The sequence below is a fragment of the Hetaerina americana genome, unplaced genomic scaffold, assembly GCF_022747635.1.
Source record: "Hetaerina americana unplaced genomic scaffold, ioHetAmer1.1.p SCAF_10, whole genome shotgun sequence".
Classification (NCBI taxonomy): Eukaryota; Metazoa; Arthropoda; class Insecta; order Odonata; family Calopterygidae; genus Hetaerina; species Hetaerina americana.
In genome coordinates this window covers 34,613,818-34,637,436 of record NW_027286070.1, presented here as the reverse complement: position 1 = coordinate 34,637,436, position 23,619 = coordinate 34,613,818, and the positions used below count along the sequence as shown (strand labels likewise).

At 33.5% G+C, this 23,619-nt stretch overlaps 1 protein-coding gene across 8 annotated transcripts in view; it reads left to right on the top strand.

Moving 5' to 3' along the window:
* kst (spectrin beta chain, non-erythrocytic 5 kst) overlaps positions 1–23,619 on the top strand; it is a 218,465-nt gene that overhangs the window by 122,895 nt on the left and 71,951 nt on the right. For all 8 annotated transcript variants that reach the window (XM_071598510.1, XM_071598512.1, XM_071598511.1 and 5 more), the window contains exons 17-34: positions 560–821; positions 960–1,063; positions 1,240–1,395; positions 2,627–2,817; positions 6,620–6,829; positions 7,200–7,281; positions 7,369–7,446; positions 8,250–8,377; positions 9,345–9,582; positions 10,813–10,952; positions 13,130–13,403; positions 14,985–15,139; positions 16,619–16,727; positions 17,465–17,595; positions 18,636–18,921; positions 19,504–19,722; positions 22,421–22,717; positions 22,807–22,952. In XM_071598510.1, coding sequence (XP_071454611.1) covers positions 560–821; positions 960–1,063; positions 1,240–1,395; positions 2,627–2,817; positions 6,620–6,829; positions 7,200–7,281; positions 7,369–7,446; positions 8,250–8,377; positions 9,345–9,582; positions 10,813–10,952; positions 13,130–13,403; positions 14,985–15,139; positions 16,619–16,727; positions 17,465–17,595; positions 18,636–18,921; positions 19,504–19,722; positions 22,421–22,717; positions 22,807–22,952 — 3,206 coding nt within the window. The remainder of the gene's footprint in view (positions 1–559; positions 822–959; positions 1,064–1,239; positions 1,396–2,626; positions 2,818–6,619; positions 6,830–7,199; positions 7,282–7,368; positions 7,447–8,249; positions 8,378–9,344; positions 9,583–10,812; positions 10,953–13,129; positions 13,404–14,984; positions 15,140–16,618; positions 16,728–17,464; positions 17,596–18,635; positions 18,922–19,503; positions 19,723–22,420; positions 22,718–22,806; positions 22,953–23,619) is intronic.

The window sequence follows — 23,619 nt, the reverse complement described above, 5'->3', positions numbered from 1 at the left end:
TTCAAACCCAGATTTTTTCTAGCCAGGTAATTTGTGGAAGTTAAGCTGCCAAGGGGTCCTTTTACACTAAGACTTAATTGTTTCAACTAAAGCTATTAAGCTACCCTAGGCTTTTGCCTGGAAAATATTAACATCTTTTGGCTTGTAATGAGTAACTGATAGAAACACTTTTCCACTGGGTAAAATTTATTTTGAGACCACGTTTCGATGTATTATGTCATCTCCTGATTATGATGTAATACATTGAAACCCGGTCATGAAATGAATTTTATCCAGTGGGAAAGTGCTACTATCAGTTATTCATTATGCTCAATTTTGATCATATCACGCCTGAAACTACTCAATTTGTTCTTTTGGGTCATGTTTGCCATGTTCATTTTTCTCTTAATCCCATTAGTATGGTTATCATGTTATTCTCCATAACTTTTAGGAAGAAAACATTACAGGGTATGGACTGTTAAGAATGGCTGAATTTTTGTATGAAAAGCCATCGAGTTGTTCTGAACATTGCCTATTTGAATGGAAATTCTTTTAACATTGTGATCATTCTTTTCAACAGGTGATGTACCTTGTAAATAAAACAAATGAAGATTGGTGGAGTGTCCGCAAAGGTAATGGGATGGATGGTTTTGTCCCAGCAAATTATGTCAAAGAAATAGAACCAAAAGTTGTGCCTGTTCATGTTCAGCGCCCAAAAGTTATTCGAGAGAGAAGGAAAGTCCGCAAGACTCGTATGGTTCCACAGACTTACCGAGTTCCAGTTGCACCTAATAGATCAAAGAGTGCTCATTCACATTCATTCTCATCTGGAACACCTGCAGGTATGACATTTCATTTCACAATTCATAAAACTGTTATTTCTGGCTGGTGAAGAATGTAATTTTGTCGCCCTGAATTCGTTTGCTATAAATCTATATATGTGTTACAATGACAAAATTTCTTTTCTTTTTCTTTTCTAGGTGTGAGACCACCAAGAAGGAAATCAACATCAGACAATGAAAGTGTGGAAGTTCGGCAAAAGAAAATAAATGACACATACAATAACCTCAAAGAACTTGCTCAGGTATTTTTTCCCTGAAAAAATTAGTAGAATAATACATTGAAAGTTTTTTAGTTTTTGTGCTTTTTATTTTTTCTCAGTTGAATACCAAGGTTATTTCGTTTGATTATTGTAAACCTTACTCATGTATGCATTTGGTATTGCGCAGTTCATTTATATTCTTTTATTGTGTATTTTAGAAAAGACAAATAATGCTGGAGGATGCAATCCGCTTATACAGCTTTTATAGAGAATGTGAAGATTTTGAGAAGTGGATAAAAGATAAAGAGAAGATGTTAAGATCAGAAGACAGAGAAGTAGATGGAGGAGTTGAAGCTGCTAAGAGGAAGTATGAGGTGAGTGATGTAATTGTGATACACATTTTGCTTCTTCAAAGCAAGGTATTCATTATGCCACAGTACCAATAGTTCAGTAGGAACTTAAGCTGCAGCCATTGAAATATATATGAATGAGATATGCATTCATAAAAATTACATTGGTTGAATTGATGACAACACATTAGTTCTTTTCTGGAAAATTTTTAATGAAAGATCTATTGTATATCTTTCAATATAAATATAAAAGTATTTTGTGTTAACAGTCTAATGAAACTTATATTTAACTTTTGTGTAGTTCCAATAAGGCTACTTTTCTGGATCAGTAATGTAGCATTTGAAAAGTTTACTCTGGCTAATACTCCAGTCATCGTGTACTCAAAAGATAAATTTCAACACAGGCATATTTCTTTTGGTTTTACTTTAAAATATTAATGTGAGAACAAATGCAAGGAACTCTGATTAAAATAAAATGCTCAATTACCACCTTATTCAACATGTAAACTCATCATAAAGTAAAGTAATTTTTTATTTTTAATAAAGAGTAAGTAAAAGTACTATTATACTATATTTGCCATTGTTTTCCTCTTTAATATTTTCAAATTATGCCTGCCATGTAGCTCAGTATAGACATCACTAAGTTATAGTAGCAAGATATTGATGATTTATTTTTTACCAAATGGAATTTTTTAATTATCTACCTCAGATATGCTTTAGCACATATTGTTTGCTACTAATTTCTATAGCTGATATTAATGCTTGTGAAGTGTATGGCTAGTCTTTTCAGTGAATGATATTGAGAGCTCTATTTTATGAAATACTTTCCCATAAATTGCTAATAATGTTTCAAAAATGAGGAGCTTAATCTATTATCTAAAGAATTATTTTCCATGCAATAAAATCTCGGATGGAAAATAATTTTAAATATCACAGTTATGCTTCACTTTTATAGTTGAAATAAATCTAGATACCACTCATAATCCAACATTTATTTCTCTCAGAAAATTATTTGAGATTATTTTAATCTCATATTGGCATAATAAAAACTACTCATTTAAAGTCAATATACATCCAAGGTTGTAGTAGGCGAGGCAAATGGGAAACTTAACTCTTGCATGCATGCAGTCACTATTGTGATGAGAGAAAATATTCTACAGGTTCTATAAAATATTGTTTATACATAATTAAGTTATTCATTTTTACTGTTGTATGTTCAGTAGTGGAATATTTTTGGTTTTATTTTCTTTTGCAGAATTTCCTCACAGATTTGTCGGCGAGTGGTAAACGAATTGAAGCTCTGGATGCTGCTGTAGAAGAGTTTGAAGCACAAGGTCATAGCCAACTGGAAAAAGTTCGAGCTAGGCAAGCCCAGATTCATAGATTATGGGATCATCTTAACTGGTTGAAAACTCAAAAGGAGAAATCTTTGGAGGGAGCCTCTAGGTAAGAGCCAGTTTTACTATGAGCAATATAATAGCAAATACAGCATCTGCCGACCAGGCTTTTCCAGGTTTTCCAGGTGTTCTAAGTTTTCCAAGTCTGCCAAAACACAGCTGGAAAAGTAGCAGATTTTGCTCGCCTAAAAAACTTAATTTGGGAGATATTATTGTAAAATTGATATTTAGTGCATTTTACATTGGAAAGTTGCGAGTGCTACTACACTTCGTATACTTTCAACATATGGCAAGCTATTGTATTATATACCTTACATCACAATGAGACCACCAACTATTCTCTGTTATCCTGACACTAGGGTGCAATCATTGTTGACACAAAGTCAATAGTTGACTATTATAAACTTTTTTGAGGATGTGGAAAATCCAGGAAAACTGGAAATGTTACCTCAAAATCTCATAAAAATGTTGATATTTGGATTTGGGGCATCCTGTGTCGATAGCTGAACTTGGACATTTGAAAATGTAAAATATATGGAAGTCTTTTACATGTAGAACAATTTTCTGTTAGCATTTATAAACTTTTTATCAAATGGGTTGAATCTTGGAAATCGACCGATGCAGTATTCTACCCATCCCTATTATTGTGTCCCACAAGTATGGCATAAGTTGATGAAATGCAAATAAAATTTATTTAAGAAAAGTAAATTTCACTGCATAATCATGGGCATGTGAGTTTTATTTGAAATTTTCATGATGATTATGGTGATGCTATTTAACCACCTTAAGTTTAGCCATTTGCTGGGCTGTTTTTCTTATAACAATATTAATCAAATGAACCTCATATCACCACTTGCACATACTACCTTGATCAAAAATTTCCCGGAATTTATTCAGAAAATTAAAAATACAAGTTTATTCATCTAAATCTATATTGTCCCCTTCAAAGTAATCCCCATCGACTGCAACACACTTATGCCAGCGCTTGATCCAATCCTCGAAACATTTTTTATATTCGGTTTTCGGTATGTCCATCAGTGCTTCCTGCGATTTTTCCATTACTTCCTCTCGGCTGCTAAAACGCGTTCCCCGTAATGGTTTTTTAACTCGATTGAACAGAAAGAAGTCACAGGGAGCCAAATCAGGTGAATTCGGTGGCTGTTGGATGGTATTTGTTGCATTTTTCGTCAAAAAATTACGAATAATGATAGCACTGTGCGACGGTGGTGCAAAATCCACGAGTTTTCTGCCCACATTTCTGGTCTCTTTCGGCGAATTGCTTCACGCAAACGTCTCATAACGCCCAAATAATACTCTTTGTTTACTGTCTGGCCTTCTGGCAAAAATTCATGATGCACTACACCGTTGTAATCCATGAAAACCATCAGCATTGCCTTCTTTTTTGACTGAAAACGACGTGGTTTTTTTGGTCTCGGCTCATTTGGTGAACGCCATTCACTTGCCTGATGTCTGGATTGCGTGTCGTACTCATAAACCCACGTCTCGTCTCCAGTAATGATCCTTTTGATGAATGTGGGATCGGATTCAGCCTCGCAAATCATGTCTTTTGCGACGTCAACACGGTCTCTTTTTTGCATGAAATTGAGGTCTTTTGGCACCAACTTTGCTGCTACACGACGGAAACCCAAATCATTAACCACAATGTCTTGGGCGGATCCATAGGCAATGTTCAAGTCCTCCGCTATTTCTCTGATGGTTAATTTGCGGTTATTGACCAACATTTCTTTTACTTTATCAATTTTTTCACCGACTTTCGATGTCGATGGTCTGCCACTGCGTTCATCATCTTCGATTGACTCACGACCACTTCTGAACCGCTCGTGCCACTGGTAAACGACCGTTTTTTTTAGAGAATCGTTGCCGAAACACTTTTCCAACATTTCCAATGTCCGTGCGCCACTAAATCCGTTTTTTACGCAAAATTTAATGCAAGTTCGTTGTTGCAAATTTAAATCCATTTCTGAAATTGTAAAAAATCGCCAACACACACAGAGATAGATGTACTCTTGGCTACGTAACTTTTGCAAATGTCAAGTTATGACACTAAGATTTAAAGGGAATATCAACAACAGATGTACCAATTTAACAAAAAAAACAGAACTCAAATCGGAACGATGGGAGCGGCACACGGTGGTTATTCCGGGAACTTTTTGATCAAGGTAGTATGCAGTGATTTTTGTATAGGCTTGAAAGAATATAAGAGAAATAAAATGACTGGTGAGATCTACCATATTAATATTCATAGTTTTCCATTTATGAAAAAGAACCTCCTTTTAGAACTGCTTTGGAATAGTAATGGTTCAACATTATTTCTTTTTAATATAATGTTGTGATGAATAATAATCATCATGCATACTATTTCGCCAATTTATATATTTTTTAATATTATTGTGGCTTAGCCTAGTGAGTGGAGTATTTAGAAATTGAATGGTGGATTCTGGGTTTACATATTAGTAACGCCCTGTTAAAACCAAGTTTGGCAATTTCCTCATCAATCAATATTTTTGGGAAAACACAGATGAAATGAAAAGAAGCTAGCCCACCTAGCATTAGTGTGTGAATTTTGTACCCCATTTGACTTAAACACTGGTTGAGGTCTGTCAGCAAATAACCTGGGTAACTTCTGAAGATTCACCACATTGGCTTAACTTTGGGGACTTTTCCCATAAAGCAAGGAAAAAAGAAAAAAAAACTTAATGAACTCCATTATTTAATTGCATTTTTGCTTGGCCCTGGTTTTAAAAAAATGTCACTTCCAGGCATCTTTATATACATTTACAGTATCTATATAACTTGTGGAATGAAATAGCTGGAAGAAGGGTAGCCAATAGGGTAGGAAGATTTCAGCAGTGTCTTTTTATTTTTGCAAAGTACATTGGGAGAATGAGCAGGGGCATTGCTATTAAAACAAAATTTTATAATTAATACTTTGAATCAAAGAAAGTCTACTCTTTGTTCACCATATACTGCTTGGAAGAGAATCACCCAACCAATTTTGTTCTGAAGATGTTTCGTTAGGAATTGAGAGTGAAGATTTATAGAGGTTTTAGATATAGTGTAACACATCAAGGACAGCCGTGCTAACCAATAAAAAAGTCCCTCTCCATTCCTTCTTGTTGAATTTTCTCTCTTTAAAAAACCACATTGGAACAGCTTCATATTCCAAGAAACTTTGGGAGAAGCCACATCAGTAACTTTTGACGGAATCATCTGCTAATATGCATTCCAATGCAAGGCGAATGATTTTTATACTCTGAAATTGCTGCATTGTAAAGCTTCATTGTCATTGGACCTGCCCGGATTGACTCAGTAGGAGTGAGCCAGTGTCAAGCATCCCTCCTACCTCTACCCAGAAGGCAATGATGGAATAGAAGCCAGTGACTCAACAGATGAGTGCACTCTGAACTGCGTGTGTTAGGAGTAGACAACCTACCAATGCTGGTGCTTCCTATCCCCATTAATCTGTAGCACTCCCCTATTATCCACCTCCCCCCAAACCAAACTGTTTTCTCGAACAGTTTCTTCCACAAGGTGTGCATATGAATGAAAATGGATGTGAAGACAACTGAATATGATAGAATTTTTTGAAACCCAGGTTGTGCAAGGAAACAGTTGAGTAGTAGAATCAACAGTTTTGTCTGTTTTGTCTCGCTATTAATTAACTTAAAACTTTACTGTTGCGGCATCTCCCACAGTTTCTTTGGAACTTACAACTTAATCAAAATGTTAAGCTTGCCTTGTAATCAGACTACCCAAACCATTGAATTTCAATATTTTGAATCGTTTTATTACGAGGTGGAAGGTACAAAATACTTGCTTTTATATTCTAGTGTGGAATTGTTCAACCGTACTTGCGATGAAGCTCGAGATTGGATGCTGGAAAAAATGGAGCAGCTGGAAGGAGATGGTGGTGAAAGTGGTTTAAGGCATTCCAGAGATCTAAAGACAGTCCAGGCTCTCCAAAGAAGACACCAGCATCTGGAAAGGGAGCTGGCTCCTGTACAAGAGAAAGTTAACAGGGTCAATCTCCTGGCTGATTCGTAAGTTATTGAGCAGGCCTTGGTTATTATCATATGAGAAAGACTCTGCCTCTATTTATGTAGGGAAGTTGATCTTATTTCTTTTAGTCTTGCTTTGACTCATTGCATGAGAATAATATCTGCAATTGTGTCAAGTTTGGAACAAAATATGAATAATTTTATAGGCGTTTTAAATTTGTTTCACTTTTTGACGTAAATTCATCCTATTCTTTCCAATACCATCACATACTGGGTGAATTTAATCATAATTTTCATTGTGTGTTACCTCTCTGGTTGAGATTATGGTTTATTTATATAAAGCAACAATTCTCCTAGGTTTTCAAAGCTCAGATTTGTCTTTGACAAGTTTTGCTCGTATTTCTTTATCCAGGGTAAAATCAGCATATCCAGATGAAAGAACTAATGTCAATAGCCGCCAAAAAGAAATTCAGGACCTCTGGCAGAAAGTGAAGGTAAGGCTACCAGAATAAACATTGACTTTTATTAGCTGTCAGCAGCATTGTCATGATAACTGATTCTGTCTTAATCTTTTCTTGTAGACTAAAGCTGCTGAAAGACGATCTAGACTTGAAGATGCTGTAGGACAGCAAATATTTATGAACAATTCAAAGAACTTGGTAAGTTTAAACAAAATATTCTGGTAAAAAGAACTTAATTTTTTATTTATATGTGGCTTCAAGAAAATATTGTTGGCTCACCAGACAAATGTCTCGCTAATAAGGCATCACTTTAGATGGCATGTCAAGTTAGTGTATTGCATTTTAATAAATATGCAAACCTATGATACTTGATTTTTTGACTTGCTGACTAAAGGCTATCTCTGTTTAAATCTGGTTGAGAGAGCCCTTAACTCCTTATTATGAATAAAGGTTATGCAAAACAGTGAGGACTGTGGAGGTATAGGTTGACATTCAGGAAGCTTTTTTCAATTGTATACCATGAAATATAACCTAAAAATTTTTGCCTTGGCCAATTCATGAATGCATCAATTCAGTTTTTTGTAAGTTTATGTTTAAGTCCAATTCAGTTTATGTTAAGTTGTTAAATAAGGTGTCAATTTTTGTCAGTAATTCAGCATATGGCTATCAAACCTTAAAGGAAATGCTTCATACAATATGTATAGGAACCTTGTGAAATATTATTTCCTTGTATTGCTTTTGAAATAATGTTATGAATTTAATTTATGTTTACTTCTAATTAGCTCAATTTCATTGAATATTTTTAAGCTCAACTTTTGTTTTTTCTTGTATTGACTTAAATTCAAGTCAAGGATTTTGACCAAAAAAATTACATATCAACCTACTCTTGAACTGTCTTTTATATACAATGATGCAGCAAACTTCATCAGAAGTCTATAATACTATGCTTGTTATCTGTAGCTTTGCCTTAATGTAATTCTTCACCTAACTTTTTTGCATAGCTAAAATGGATGAATTCAGCGAGAGAAGCATTGGCTTCCCATGAAGTTGCCAAAGATGTACCAGCTGCTGAGGAGTTGCTGCAGAAGCATAAGGAACTCAAAGATGATATTATTGGCCACCAAGATGAGTAAGTGGTATATGAAAACAAACTGATGATTTCTGTTAGTCTGTATCATTAATCTTTGGTAGGTCTTTCATTTTAAAAATTGAAAAGTATTTTGAAAAGAGTAATTGAGGAGAGTTTTACACGACAAACTTAAGTGTTTCTTTGTATTTCCTTTCTTCTTCAAAGAAACTTCATATTTACTTAATCATAAAATTTACATAAATATTTTAGTGGTCCTGATAAATTTCTGTATAAATCATTACAATGAACATGCCAAATTTTTATTTCTGAAACCTGGAAACTCAGGGAAATCTTACTTCCCTTGTAGATAAGCTAATTTTTGTCATATTTTCACTGTTGTCAGTCAACTTTTGATGTTTGTGATATGTATGTTGGATCATTAAGCTACTTATATTGGCATTATGAGTCCTTTCAATCAATTTTTAAAATGGTAAATAAATTAGTTATCTTCTGATATAATAATCTGAGTTGCAAAACATGTTATATGCTTGTTATTCCAGTGAGAATTGTTTTTAAAAACCATATAGGGTGAAATTACAGCATATCTTTTGGATGACCTCATTTCATGTTAATATTGGTCAATAATGGTGTAAAAAGGCTGAAAGAAAGAACTTTGAAAATCAAGCAGATAATGGAATTCTGTAATAAGGAAGTGTGAATTTAGGAAACCTTCCTACATGAGTGGTTATTTTTCAAATGTTTGCTTAAAAATAGTGGTTGGCCTGATTTTTGCATTTATTGTTTGATTTTATTAACAAATTATTGTTTGTGTTATTAATGTGAAATATTTTATTATTTGAACAAAAAAGTGAAAATGCATTCATGAAATATTTTTCCTCATTTCTATTTTACGTTAGTCTTGACTTAACATATTTGTATATGTAAGCATATGCATTCTTTTATTGGTCCCTTTAAAAATGTAAATTCAAGGTTTCCCAGTTCTTATTTTTTTCTTATTTCATTCTAGATTCAAGCAAGTGGCTAATTTAGGCAGACAGCTTCTTCAGAGAGGTTGTGCTGGAGAGGATGAAGTGCGTGAGAGACTTAAAGAGTTGGATAAACTACAGGATTTAGAGCAAGCATGGCATGCCAAGAATAAATGGCTTGAAGACTGTCATAGCCTTCAAGTTTTCAACCGAGAGGCTGATCGTCTGGATGCAGCTACATCGGGTCACCTAGCATTTTTGGAGTTCACTGATTTGGGGGTATGACTAGCTAGTATAGCAAATTAACATGATTCCTCCATGTTTCTAAACCCATCTAATTCCTTGACTCATTCAATGGGATTTAGTCATGATACATAATTATTCGATTTTGAGTTAATCTAGCATAAATTCACTTGAAACAATATTAGTTAATTAAAAATAAAGAAATTGAATTGCTTCTCTGGAGGCAATGGATCTTTGAGATGATGTTCCAATGAATCTAAATAAGTTTATTTTTATTGGACAAATGTTATTCAGAACAAAAATTTAGCAGAAGATCCTTAATCTAAGGTTCAGTCAGAGCTCAGTTGTGATTTTGTGGATATCTGAATATCTTCATTACTTGAAGCAGTATTAAAAGAAAGTGAATTCATTATGGAACACCGATAACTGTATTATTCATAAATATGTTAATGTAGCATAATTTTTATAAAAAATACATTATCATAGAATGGCTGTTTTGTATTGTATTGTGCTTTTATGAATTCTGATTCACTCATGATTTACTAAAAGTAAGAAGTGCATGTAGAGTAATCATCATTGCCATCGCCATATTAATTTATGGAGAAATATTTTTGTTAATTTATGTCAAAATAATGGGTGCTTTTATTAACTAAATGGACTATTTGCTTTGGATAACAAGGTATCCAAAATAAGTGCCATTTTAATCTTAGTTTAAATTATTTGCATATTTTTATGGGAATGATGAATCCATAATCAAATGTGAAATAGTCCATGAAACTTGACCATTTTTTAAAGATTTAGATTCAAACTTATCATAAATAGGAAGCTTAAGAGAAAAAGATATGGGTGACTTAAGCCCAGTAAAAGGTTCTGCCATTGTTTTTGGTTCTCTTTTTTTCAAATGTTTCCCTTTTCTTTTTTGCTGGGATAATCCTTTGGTTAAGTCTGTCCCAAGAAATCAATTCCTTTTTTTTCCTGTTCCCCAATTTGATATAAGTGTATGAATTTTAAGATACAAGAGTTTCATGAATTATCCTGTATGAATTGGTTGTATTCAACCGTGAAGATTGTGTAATTCAAGCTATATGTCCATTTAGTGTTAGGTAATAATGCAAGAGCTTCAGAAAACCAGATTCTTGCTGCAGTTTTTAACAACTTGTGGACATTATAAGTTTTGTGATTTTATTGCCATTTATGGTGATTATGCTTGTCTATAAATAAATAAGTAATATGCCTATTTTTCTTTCTGCTTAATTTATTAAACAGGAATCCATTGATGATGTTAAAGCTTTACTTGGTAGACATGAGGATTTTAGAAACACACTTCATGCACAAGAAGAAAGATTCAATGCCTTTGGTGAAATGGCACAAAAACTAATAGCTGCTGGCCACTACGACAGCCTTTAGTGAGTATTGATTTTATGTTTGTTTTTACAGTAAATATCAAATTGTAACATCTTCAATCTCTGAGCTCTCCAAATACATATTGGGAGAGAGAATGGAATTTTAAGGCTTCTCTTTGTCTTCATTTTAATTATACGAAGAAAACCTTAATATTAATTTTTATTTATGATAATTTCCGATTATTTGCATGAAAAAAATTGTTACGTTCTGTTGCTTTTTGATTTTAAAAACTAAAATCCACTGCATAGATATTCGTTTAATGTACATAATGGCATGACAGGTAATTCTCTCAAATATATACTCTTATCAAGTGTATGAGAGAGAGGTCAAAGACGGAAGAAATGTAGGTGAGATCTTAATTAGTAATGAATGGCTCTGATTTGTAGAAATGAAGCATATTGAGAAATGATAAATTGTAATTTTTATTTGAATTATATATATAATAATGATGCGCTGACATTGAAACACATTGAATGCAATAAACGCTGTGGAAAATTACAAATTGATTATTTTGCAATATGTAAGGGAACTAAAAGATAGGGAAGTTATGACAAGAGATAAGGGGGTTAAACATTTCTGTGAAATGTACAAGGGCTTACCTGATGTAGTATTTGATCATGATGTGATCAAGGTTACTCTGGACCTGGACTGATAGTTACTACAAGTTATAATAGCTCACTATTGCTTGAAAGTGTTGAGGTTGTCCAGGGATTCTTGACTGACCTTTGCTCTCAGCAGCATGACTGCCCTAAAGGACAAAGTGTCTACCACAAAAACTCAGTTTATATAGAGACATTGATCATCTCTTCTTTGTAAGGTCATTTAGCTTGATTTTTGTCCTGGCTTTTATTAGGGTGATTATAGAAGTTCTCGGCCTGATGATGAAAATGGCAATGTATGTTTTCACAAAAGTCTTATTTTTGAACAAAATCGCCTTTAATATTAATGCATTTTGTTCATTGGTGTTCTAGTGCTATATCCTGCCCTATAGTGTTCTACTGGAAGTGCTGTAAAATTGTCTACAGCCACAATCGCTTGATTGGATGAAAAATGTTGACCAACGAGGAAACTTCTGAATTTTTCGAATGGGTGGAAGTCCAAGGGATGCAAATCTGGGGAACAGGGTGGATGTTTCAGCACTTCATGTTGCAAATCCCTAATTTTTTTCATTGCTTAGACACTCGTGGGCAGGTACATTGTCCCGATGAAAAACAGATTTTTCTCTCTGCAAGCCAGGTGTGATTTAATTAATTTTTGCATCCAGTTTCATTGGGAAAGTACTCTTCAGTTATTGTTTTACCTTTTCCAAGATAGTCGGTCTACAGAATTACTTTCACATCCTAAAAAACAATACCATGACCTTTCCTACTCATAGCACCATCTTTGCCTTCTTCAGAGCTGCAGAACCAGCCTTTATCCACTGCTTGGATTGTAGTTTCGATTCTGGTATGTAATGGTGAATCCATGTTTCATCCATCGTCCCATATTGATGCAGAAAAATCAATCTTGTTTTTCATAAAGTACACCAAGTGCTGTTTGGAAAGTGTCGTCCAAATGGGGTTTTGTTCCACAGTGAGCATGTGCAGCACCCATCTTGCACAAGGTTTTGTCAAGTGCAAATCCTTGTGGAAAATGTACCTGACCTCTACCCCCACTCATATATTTCACCTAGTGATCCTGCAAGATTATTGGGCATATAATGATTTCTTAAATGCTTTGATTCTCTTTAACTATGAATGATGGTCAATAAAGGATTATGATTAATATTTTATTCACCTAATCAATCGTTTTCTGTCTCAGTATAGTTTTACGACTCACATTATTGTTATACTTCCCAAACTGACTTTTCATAAGGAGAATGTAAAATCTAAAGAGCATGTATTTCACATTCTACTATCTTTATGTAAACAACTACGAACACTTCAAAATGCTTCTAAGAGTTGGTGACTGTTCCTCAGTTGGTGTAGGCTACATTCTTCTTGTAGGTAGTCTAAAATGGTTTTTAAAGTTTGAGAAGAATATTTGACATTGTTTCTAACATATTACTCTAATGTGGCATATGTTGGGGAATTTAGTTCCAGATCTATTACTTGATTAAAACTGTTTTCAACTGAATTTATTTGTTGAATTGAGAAGTGAAATAAATGCTGATGCAAAATTTAATTTGTTTTATGACTAGTATTGCCAAAAGATGCACTCAAGTCTTGGAAAGAAGAACTGGCCAGCTAAGACAAGCTGAACAGGCCAGATATGATGCAATACTGGCATCTGCCGCATTCCACTCCTTTAGTGCTGATGCAGATGAGTTTCGTAGCTGGCTAGCTGACAAGGCAAAAACTGCTGGTGATGAATCATATAGAGATCTCACTAACTTGGAGAGGAAGTTACAGAAGCATGAAGCCTTTGAACGTGAGCTTCGTTCAAATGAGGGTCGGCTTCGTGACTTAAACAAGGTAGAAAATTTTTTCAATTCCATTTGGGCCTTAGCTTTAATTGATTCCAAATTTACATTACTACTTATGATTAAATTCATTGAATCTTATTTGAAGAGTTCCAGATAATGTACATATATCTGGCCTGCTTACGTATAACCCAAATTTGTGTGCACAAAGGATTACTCTAATGGGAGTACACTGTACAAAGAATTATCTCATTTTCTTAATTTGAAAATCACATTGAAAATGAATAGCAAATAACTGGTTTTAATTGGTAAATAGCTACCCAAGTATTGTCATATTAGGTGTAAGAGTGTATTCATGGTACCTGCTTCCCAGCCTGAGGGCCCAGATTTGAATCCCAGTGATGACCGGCTTTTTCTGTAGTATCCTGATCCCTTTGCGGTGCTATGTAGTTAAGTGTAGTTTGGCTAAAGCTTTTTGGGTATGCCATCCATAGATGGACATTAAACTGATGACCTCTTGGCTCCTTTTATTAAAGAGTATGCTGATGCTGGGTTTCTCTTTACCCTTCCTCCATTCCCTGAATATTCTACCCTTACCTTATTACCGACCTATCCCTTTTCGTGCAAATGACCTCTGGTGTTGGTCACTTCCTGTATTATCTGCTACTACTCGAGTGTTTTCATGCAGTTGAGTTTTTTCTATACAAGAACAGGTGAAAGAGGATATTCATAATTTTTTTATGTGCATAAAGAATTAATTCCAGCTGCTGAACAGTCGAATAAATTTATTACGATTATGTTTTGCAATGGTGAAGTGAAAATTGGTGAAGATATCACACCAAGCTTCGGTGACAAAATAACTGAATGTTGCATCATCATAACTCATCATCTTGTGCTTCCTTCTCTACATGAAGCTTTTTGACCAACAATAAAATTATTTTAATTTTCCTTCCCTAATATACATACTACTTGCCCCCCTGTGATTTTTCTCTGTCCATCCATTTGAAGTTCAAATTAAAAGGATGCTAGTTTTCTATTAATGAAAAGATCCAAACAGAAATGCTAGCAGTGCTGGCAACTCTCACGGAATGCAATATCCAGGATATATTTATAAAATGGCAGAATTGATGGGACCAGTGTAATTATGTTGAATAGGACCTATGGTGAAGTGACAGAAGGTTATGAGGTTATGGCTAGCATTTGCCCCGGAGTCAGATTTTAACCAGATGGAACCAGCAGTCTTAATAATTTTGAATTCCTCTCTTTATAATATTGCTAAAATAGAGATTTAAACTTATATTTTATAGTTGAAATGTTTATCTGAAATTTAAGAATAGAAAATAGTTATGCTCTTCTGACTAATTGTATAGTAAGTGTGAAGGATAGAAGCTTAATGATTTAATTTATTTTTGTTATTCATAAATTTATGATGAGCTGGAATTAACTGTATGGTGTAATAAATAAGGGAAGTGATTTGGCCAATTTAGTTGCATTATAGGAATTATCAAAGAAATTGAGGTATCAAAGAATGTTTGAATGAAATATTTATTATTGAAGTTTGATTTAATTCCATCTACATTAAATAAACTGTACAAATAAAGTATTAATTTAATTTTTTATTGTAAAATTGAAGGCTGGACAAGGACTCGTCAATGAAAGAAACTATCGTAGTGATGATGTGAAGAGGATATTACATGATCTCAATTCTACCTGGGATAAGCTGGTTGCCATGTCTGCTGACAAGGGTAGAAGGCTAAGACAAGCATCTGCCCAACATACATATAATAGGTAATTTAATTTATATTTCCATTCTTTTGCTATAAATACTTCAATTTAAGATTTCTTTTTACTTGAAAGTTAAATATCATGTCTTCTTCAATTAGTCAGGCTCTACCTTTAAGAGTATTTTACATATGACTTCTAAGAATAAACCATTTTGTATAAAACTTTATGGATACTCTTTTCACTTCAAACAGTAATGATAAAATGTGAGAGATTTTTGATTATGGGAGAGGTAAAGGTGAAGTAGGACTTGTAATTATACTTAAATTAAGATTAAAAGTGACCTCATTTGATTTGTCTGTTTCACTAATGTCAGATTCAAATTAATAGAACTATGAACTTGGAAAATGTGTTACTTGAAAAAAAAATTGGCATATTATAGTTTCTTAGAGCTTATGTGCTAAATAAATTATGAGAAATTCATTGATGTAATTTTACTTCAATTGCTTATAACGAGAGAAAACCATCAAATAAGGCCAAAAAACAAGGCAAAAAGCACATTTTGTTAACTTTTGGTTACTATGCATGAAAATTTGTGTTGTAGTTGATGATGTTAGTGCTTGAAGTATGAATAAATACCAATGTGTTTGAAAAATCTGTGATTTTAGCCTTCAGATTTTCAATTTTTGTCAAACTTTGCATACATTTCTTTTCAATCGCAGGAGTAAAAATTGGGTATAGGCATTAAAAGTATTTTATTTATGAGATTTTGGTCATTCTCCATCATACCTAAATTGGTAGCCGTCCAGTGAGGCTAAGAGAAGAGGGCCATATGAATATGAATGAAATGAATGACCGAGTGCAAATTCATGACTGTAGTTCTTGAACTTTCTGTCAGATGTAGTCATATGTTAGGTGCTTATGAGTGTGAGTTCTAAACCAATTCATTTGTGATTCTATTCTAAAGGTATTAGGAGCATAGGGTAATTAAGGGTAGGCATTAAAAAATGGGGGGGAAATTCTTTTAATAATTTTCTTCTTCTCTATTTTCCAATGCAGATGCATAAAGTCCCTAAATGGGCATGGAGTGCACAGCTTTCCTAGTTGCCACTTTTTCATATATATTTCCGCCATTTATAGTTTATGTCAAGCAAGTTATGTAATATTTGTCTCACAGTCTGTATAACAAAGATAAGCCCATGAAAGAAAAGGCTGTAACTAAATTTATTGTTGTATTTAATTTTTGCAAAATTCTTTTCTTCTGTGTAGGTAATTGTGTGCCAACCTTTTGCATTTCATTTTTTCCATTGTAATTCTGTAGTTTCTTAGGTTCATATTAATGAAAAGGATTTAATTATTTTCAATTTAGTTTACTGGTAATTATGTTAAGAAAGCTATGCCAGAAATATTTTCTTAGTTTTAGTGAAAAAATTGATTTTTATAAAAAGGAAGCTACAATCTAGGTGTTGATGTGCTAGGTATATAGATAAAATAGTTACAACTATTAAAATGCTTAATTTGAATTTTTTCATCAAAACAAATTAGAACTTTGGAAGATGCTCGTCTTAAGCTGGAAGAGATAGAAACATCTCTGCAGTCACAAGAAGTTGGTGTTGATCTTAGGAGCTGTAATGAATTACTTAAAAAACAACAGGTATTTCTTTTTTTATTACTTCTATTAGATTTGGTATTAATAGTTTTTCCTTCAACAGTAAAATTAGACCCTAATTCTTTTTTTTCAAACAAATAATTTTGCTCTGCTATCAGTGAAATTGATTACAGTTGATCACTCCAGTCATACAAATGTGGACATTAATATGGAGTAAAATTTATTATATATTTATATCTTTAATTTATTTATAAGTTATGTAAATGCAGAAAAGTGAACTAACATATGGGATTAAATGCCATTAGCCACCTACATTGAATTAGGAGGAGAGGTAATGCCTCGTATTGAGGTCAAGGGGTGATTTGCTGATCAGGTTATCAGGCATTGGATAGTTAGTATTTTATATTATCTGAATGCTGATTGCAGTTTCATGGAATTAAATCTGCTTGATATCTTTGATCGCTTTCTGCAAAACTTAAGTTGTATTATGTAAACTTGAGTAGGTCAGTGAATAGCATTGTTGTAGTGGAACCTGCTTATCATGGGTTTCAGTTGTCATTAGGATATGTTGAGCTGATTAGTTGATTCTCATCTTCAGGTATTTTAAATGGCTAATATTGTCTGATACAAACTTCCCTGTCATATGGTCTTAAAATGCCAGTTACTACTGGAACTGATACCGAAACCAAGCCTTTTTTTCTGGACACTGAAACAATTTTTTATCAAGGTAAATAAATTCTGATGTCTGAGGTGACCTTTATCATCTAATTGTTGTCCTTTAGGTTATCGAAAGTGATTTGGATACATGGGAAAGGCGCATAGGAGAATTGGTGTCTGCTGGTAAAGAGATGGCTGATGATGGACATTTTGATGCTGATGCCATACGGAAATCAAGTCAGCAATGCCTGAATAAGTAAGTTCTCTTTGTTATTTATACTTCAAAAAAATCATCATAGTCAGCAGCCCATTTATCAGTGACGCAGATGATATTTTGTCTGAAGAAAGTAAAACAATTACAATACTCAATTATGCTATCAGATATGTGACCAACAAATTTTTATCATTCATTAGGCCATTAAAAGTCACCAAAATATCAAATCATGGAATGGTCTATAAAGTAATCATCAGGCAATCATTTAACTTTTGGTGCTTCTTTGACTGAGGTCATTTGTGACTAATGCTCATCATATTAAATTCATTGTTCAAATTTACTATTGCTTGGCTAGGGACCACAGCCCCAAGTGACTTATTATTTGTCAACAAATTGAGTGTTTTCATTTAAGCTTTCTCCATGTTTGCCTTTATTTTTATATGTGCCGTAAAACATTATTTTGGTCCTACTTAATTTTAGCACTTGGGAAAGACACTCTGAGGTAAGATGACATTTCTCAAGGAAAAAGAGTTAAATGGTGATATTTTTACTTTAGAAATTAGCTGATAAACGTGCAGGCTAGTTAACCTATAGTATTTTAATGGACTGATAAAAGAGCATCAAAATATTGCAGGCCAAAGACAGAATTGCTAGAAATATTTAAGTTCATTTATATCAAACCTGGATATTTCAAAGTAGGTTTCTTTTGGTCCCATTGATTTTGGAACATCAAGGTTTCATTGTAGATGATTTTAAAATGTAATTAGAAAGGCAAATGTAATGGAATTCTCAAAAGTTGACTTTGATTGATTTTTTAAAGATATATGTCGTTTTTTAAATAGTTTGCATTATGGTAAAGGTACAGAATTGATTCATCTTCCTTTGTGTCTTTAAAATATATCAATGCTGCATTCAAATATGTAATGAGTTTAATTTTTTGTTAGTACCCATCAGTTTTTTGTTTTTTTTTTTAAATTTGATGAATGAATACTTATCAATTGTATTTATTAATGATATAAATGATTTGTCAGTTAAGTATATTCATATTATCGAGACATTTTATGCTACAACATTTTTTTTAGGTTTTCCACCCTGAAGGAACCTGCACGCTTGCGTAGAGAAGCTTTGGAGGAATCCCTCCGTTTTCACAAATTCACATTTGAAGTGGATGCAGAGCAGCAATGGGTGCGGGAGAGAATGCCACTTGCTTCCTCTGAGATTTTGGGTTCCAATTTACATCAAGCCCAAACACTACACAAAAAGCATGATAAACTTGTAGCAGAAATTGTTGGTCATCGTCCTACTATGGAAAGAGCTCTTTCTTCTGGAAAGAATCTGCTAGAGCAGAAACATCCACGTTCAAAAGAGGTACCTGCATAAATAAAACTGCCCTATACTTGGGAAAACTTTACTTTTGACACAGTGGTACCTACATGACTAGGGCTTTAAGCAATAAGAGATTAGGCTTACAGTAATGTGTACAATCCTGTATTTAAGCCCAATATTGCATGCTTTCAAAAGTATTATTCATTTACAAAAAATAAATATCATTGCGCCTGCATTACAGGCATAAAGACTTTGGATTCAGTTAAAAAATAATTTCTACCTTTACTTCATCTTAAAATTAAGGTAACCACTTCAAAAGTTGATTTATATTTTAAATTTATTATGTGCATGTATGCTTTAATTATTTTGACATGGTTATTGAAGGATAAATAAATTTCATTTTGAGCTTGCCAGGATGAATACATCAACTATAATTATGTAACAACCATGATTAATGGCTGCATTTACTGAATGCTATAGTATGTTTAAGTGTTTTCTGTCTAAAATTTTTCAACTGATTTTTCAGTCCTGATACCCATCACATTATAAAAAAATAACTTTTCAGAGATGTAAACTACTGGAAAATATGGAGTACTATTACTTTAATTCATATATTTATTACAGATTGAAGCATTGTGTAGCAGTCTGAAGGAATCTTGGAAAGATTTAGAGAAAAAAGCAGGTGAAAGAGGCAAGAGGCTTGACCTCTCTCTCAAGGCTCAACAGTTTTTCTTTGAAGCTGGAGAAGTTGAAGGATGGCTAGCTGAACGTAGAGATGTCCTCTCTTCAACTGATTTTGGCCGTGATCGTGATGCTGCCACAAAACTGTTGACAAAACACAAGGTAAAGAAAATTTATTTTTTACACCAACCAAAACAATGAAATACTCAACTCATTGATATTTTTTGCTTTCAAATCATTCTCTAGACTGCATGAATTTGATTCTTATTTGAAATAGTTTTCAATTCATAAAATGCATATCATGCTAATACATCACCTGTAGATATGCAGACATCTTATTTGTCTAAATAGAAGCTCACCGTGGATTTAAGCTGAAACCCCAAAAATCACAAACATATTGGATAAAAGAAATTGCTGAAGATTTTGTGCTGCAGAATTCTGGGTATGAATACGCAACAGTACATACATTATACATTGTATACTTACAAGGGGAATAGTAGCATGAGGAATAGAGTTAGTTATATGCATATTTGATCATTCTTTAAAACATCAAAACACAAACCCTGATTTTTTGTCCTAACCTTAGGAAGTAATCACCAGGCGTACAAGTGAAATTCGGATTAAAAAAAAAGTTGTGAAAGTGATAGAAAGGTCTTAAGTCAAAGTATGCTCCATTGTTAATTAGACATTTTCTCCATCTTTTGGGCAATTTGTGGTTACCACACCAGTAAAAACCTTTCCCTTTTTCTGTGAAGTATTCGTTGAGCCATTTTTTCACATCTTCATATGAACCAAAGCGCTGCTCAGCAATTGCATGATGCATTGATGCAAACAAGTGGTAATCGACAGGAGCTAAGTCTGTTGAGTAAGCTGCATGAGGTAGAACTTCCCAGCTGAGTGATTCCAACGTGTCACAAACTGGTTTTGTCGTATGTGATGGAACATTTTCATGAAGAAAAATGACCATGTCTTGCCTCTTTTGGTATTATGGTATTTTTTGAAGCGGCAAACAGCTCTAATTGAACAATTGTTGTTGGTAGCATTCAGTATTAATTTTTTCACCAGGTTTTAAAAGCTCATGATAGACCACCAAACACAGAGTATATTTTTCTGCCAAAGCAATTCGGTCTTGCGGTCAATGTGAATGGTGCTCGGGTCTAATCATGATTTTTTGTGCTTCACATTCTCAAAATAAATTCACTTTAATCACCAGTAATGATATGATGCAAAAACGATTTCCTTTTGTTTTGTGTGAGCAAAATTTCTTACGTATTTTTGCACCTCTCCATCTGCCTGTCGTTCAACTCATGTGGTATCCATTTGCCAGTCTTCTAAATCTTTCCCATCTCTTGTAGGCGATTGGAAACAGCTTGTTGACTAACTTTCAATTGCCCTGCAAGTTGTTTTTGTGTTTGCGAATCATCTTTGCCCAACAATGCTTGCAATCCCACATATTCCTTCCTCTTTAGTGGTTTTCCATGTTCCGTGTCTGCAGCATTGAAGTCACTACTTTTGAAATTCTGAAATCATTGTTCAAATGCATCTTGCAATGAAGCATGTTCACCATAAGATTCTAGAAGTAATTGGTATGATTCAGCAGCAGTTTTCTTCAAATGAAAAATTCGAATGCTCTTTATTTGGTATAAATTTCAACATATTGAACACAGCAGCACAACAGTATGCAAACACTTCTTCAATTTATCACTCTTATGTGTCTGGCACTTGTTAATGGCCAACTAGTATCTTTCTGCTCCTTAACAGATAAGTTTTGTAGTTTGCAGTGTTGGTCAACCATTAAAGTTGTTTAGACTGTAGAAGATTCATGTGATTGGAATCCAAATGTTTGAGCATCAAGATTCTTCATTGGATTTATACTTAACATGTTTTTAATTGATAGTCTAAATGTCAACAGGACCGAGGAATTGGATGGAAAGTAAATACAAGAGTTTTCAAAATAAAATAAAAGAAACTTTGAAAAAGTTTGATGAAAAACATTGCATGCCTTTATTTGTTGCGATACATTTCATATACCTGAGAAATAGAAAGTTTTTTCGAGGCTTTAGTTTAAGGTAATGGATGATTGTTTTCCTTGCAAATTGTGGCAAAAATTATTGGCTAATGGTTAGTAAAATTTGATTTCTCCAACATGATTCAAAAAGCACTCATTCAGTTGGTTAAAAGAATTGATTCATATCACATCATCTATTGAACTATTGCTACAAACGTTAACAGTAAGTATTTTTTTGGATATTTTAAATGCAGTTAAGCTCAATGATTAGCATTGGAGATGCATGTTATAATGCATAATATATATTGAAATGATGCAAATAGTAACCAGATTTCCATGATATTAATTTATGAACCTACCAAGGCCTTCATTTCCAAGTTGGTGTTTTTGACTTTAAACAATAAATGGCTGCAATGACTCTTTGCAAGAAGATTAGAATGGAGTTAAATTAGAGAAAAAACTAAATAAATGATTAAGCTATGGGAATATGCATGAATGAATGAATGAATTGCGTTCCATTTTTCTTCATAGATATCCACCGTCACATGAATGGGACCTCAGTAGTATGGTGAATGGGGAATAAGATTTAAATTGAGATTAGGGGAGAAGATTTAAACAGTTGACACTCAGGCATATAATTACAATATCAGTTTTGACCCAACAAGTGTTGGAAGAAAGTGTTGAGAATTAATTTATGAAATCCTTAGTATTAGAGATATAAATATTGAGGGTTACAAAAGCAATTCATTTAATAATTAGGGTTGCTATGGATCAGTTCATTGAGGAGACACAAAATATAATCTAACCTTTTTCTGCATTTCATTTTATAACTTAGAAAATAATTATTTTCAGGCTCTTGAGTTAGAGCTGGATACATACAGTGGGATTGTTGCTGAAATGGGAAGGGTGGCCAATGCAATGGCCAATGACAATCATCCTGATTCTGCTCTAATTGTGAAACGGCAAACTGCATTGTCTGCTGAATTGTCTGCCTTACAAAGAGCTGCTTCTGCCCGACAACGGCACCTTGTGGACAGCTTGTGTCGTCATGAATATTTCACAGAGAGTGCAGAATTGGAGCAATGGATTAAGGAGCAGGAGCAAGCTGCAGCATCAGAAGACTATGGGCATGATTATGAACACCTACTGGTAGGTTGAGTAGAAATAAAAGCAGTTCTTAATGCTTTAGAATTATTTGTCCTAAGGCTCCTTTATTCTGAAAATTATTATTTTTATAGGTGCTTCAAAATAAATTTGAAGATTTCAAGCACAGAATTGAAGCTGGAACTGAAAGGTTTAACCAGTGTGAAGAGTTAGCAAAGAAACTTATTGCAAATGACAGCCCATATTTAGAAGATATTGAGAAAAAGCAGGATCACATAAGGTATGAATATATTTCTATGAGTTAATCAGTGTTTCCTTTTGTTAAGATTACTGACAAGTAATGCATTTTACGACATTAAAAAAAGGTTTAAAAAAATTTTCAGATCCCAAAAATTGTCAAATTTTTAAATGCTGGTTCATAGGGAAATATAATTTTATAACATCACCAGAATATTAATATTACATTTGTTTCATTTTTGGTAGTGCTTCAAATCAAGCATGCTTTATGTTGTACTTATAAATGTTTGGAATGTGGTGGTGGTGTTCAGTTCCACTGTTGATCAGAGGAGTTTGAAAAAATCAAAAGCTTGCCATATTTCTGTAATAAGGTGGAAGAGGAACACTTAAGTTTATTTGAATCATTAGCGATAAAGAAATTATCTACCACCATCTTGCCTACAATTAAGTTTGGTTTAAAACCATTATTTGATGAATATTAGCTGTGAATTTCAGACAGTGAAAATTCTGTTAATGCTTCATCATTTGAATGTAATTTCCAATTATATCTATTATTTTGGGCGTGGTGCTTAGGTTGCATCAAGATTTGATTAAGATAATTGAAGATTTATCAAATTTTGATTAAGAGTTTCATGTCATAATGTTTGACTCCATCATAAAGTGTTGGATGCATTAAAAAAAAGTTATTTTTATTTTCTCTACCCCTGAAA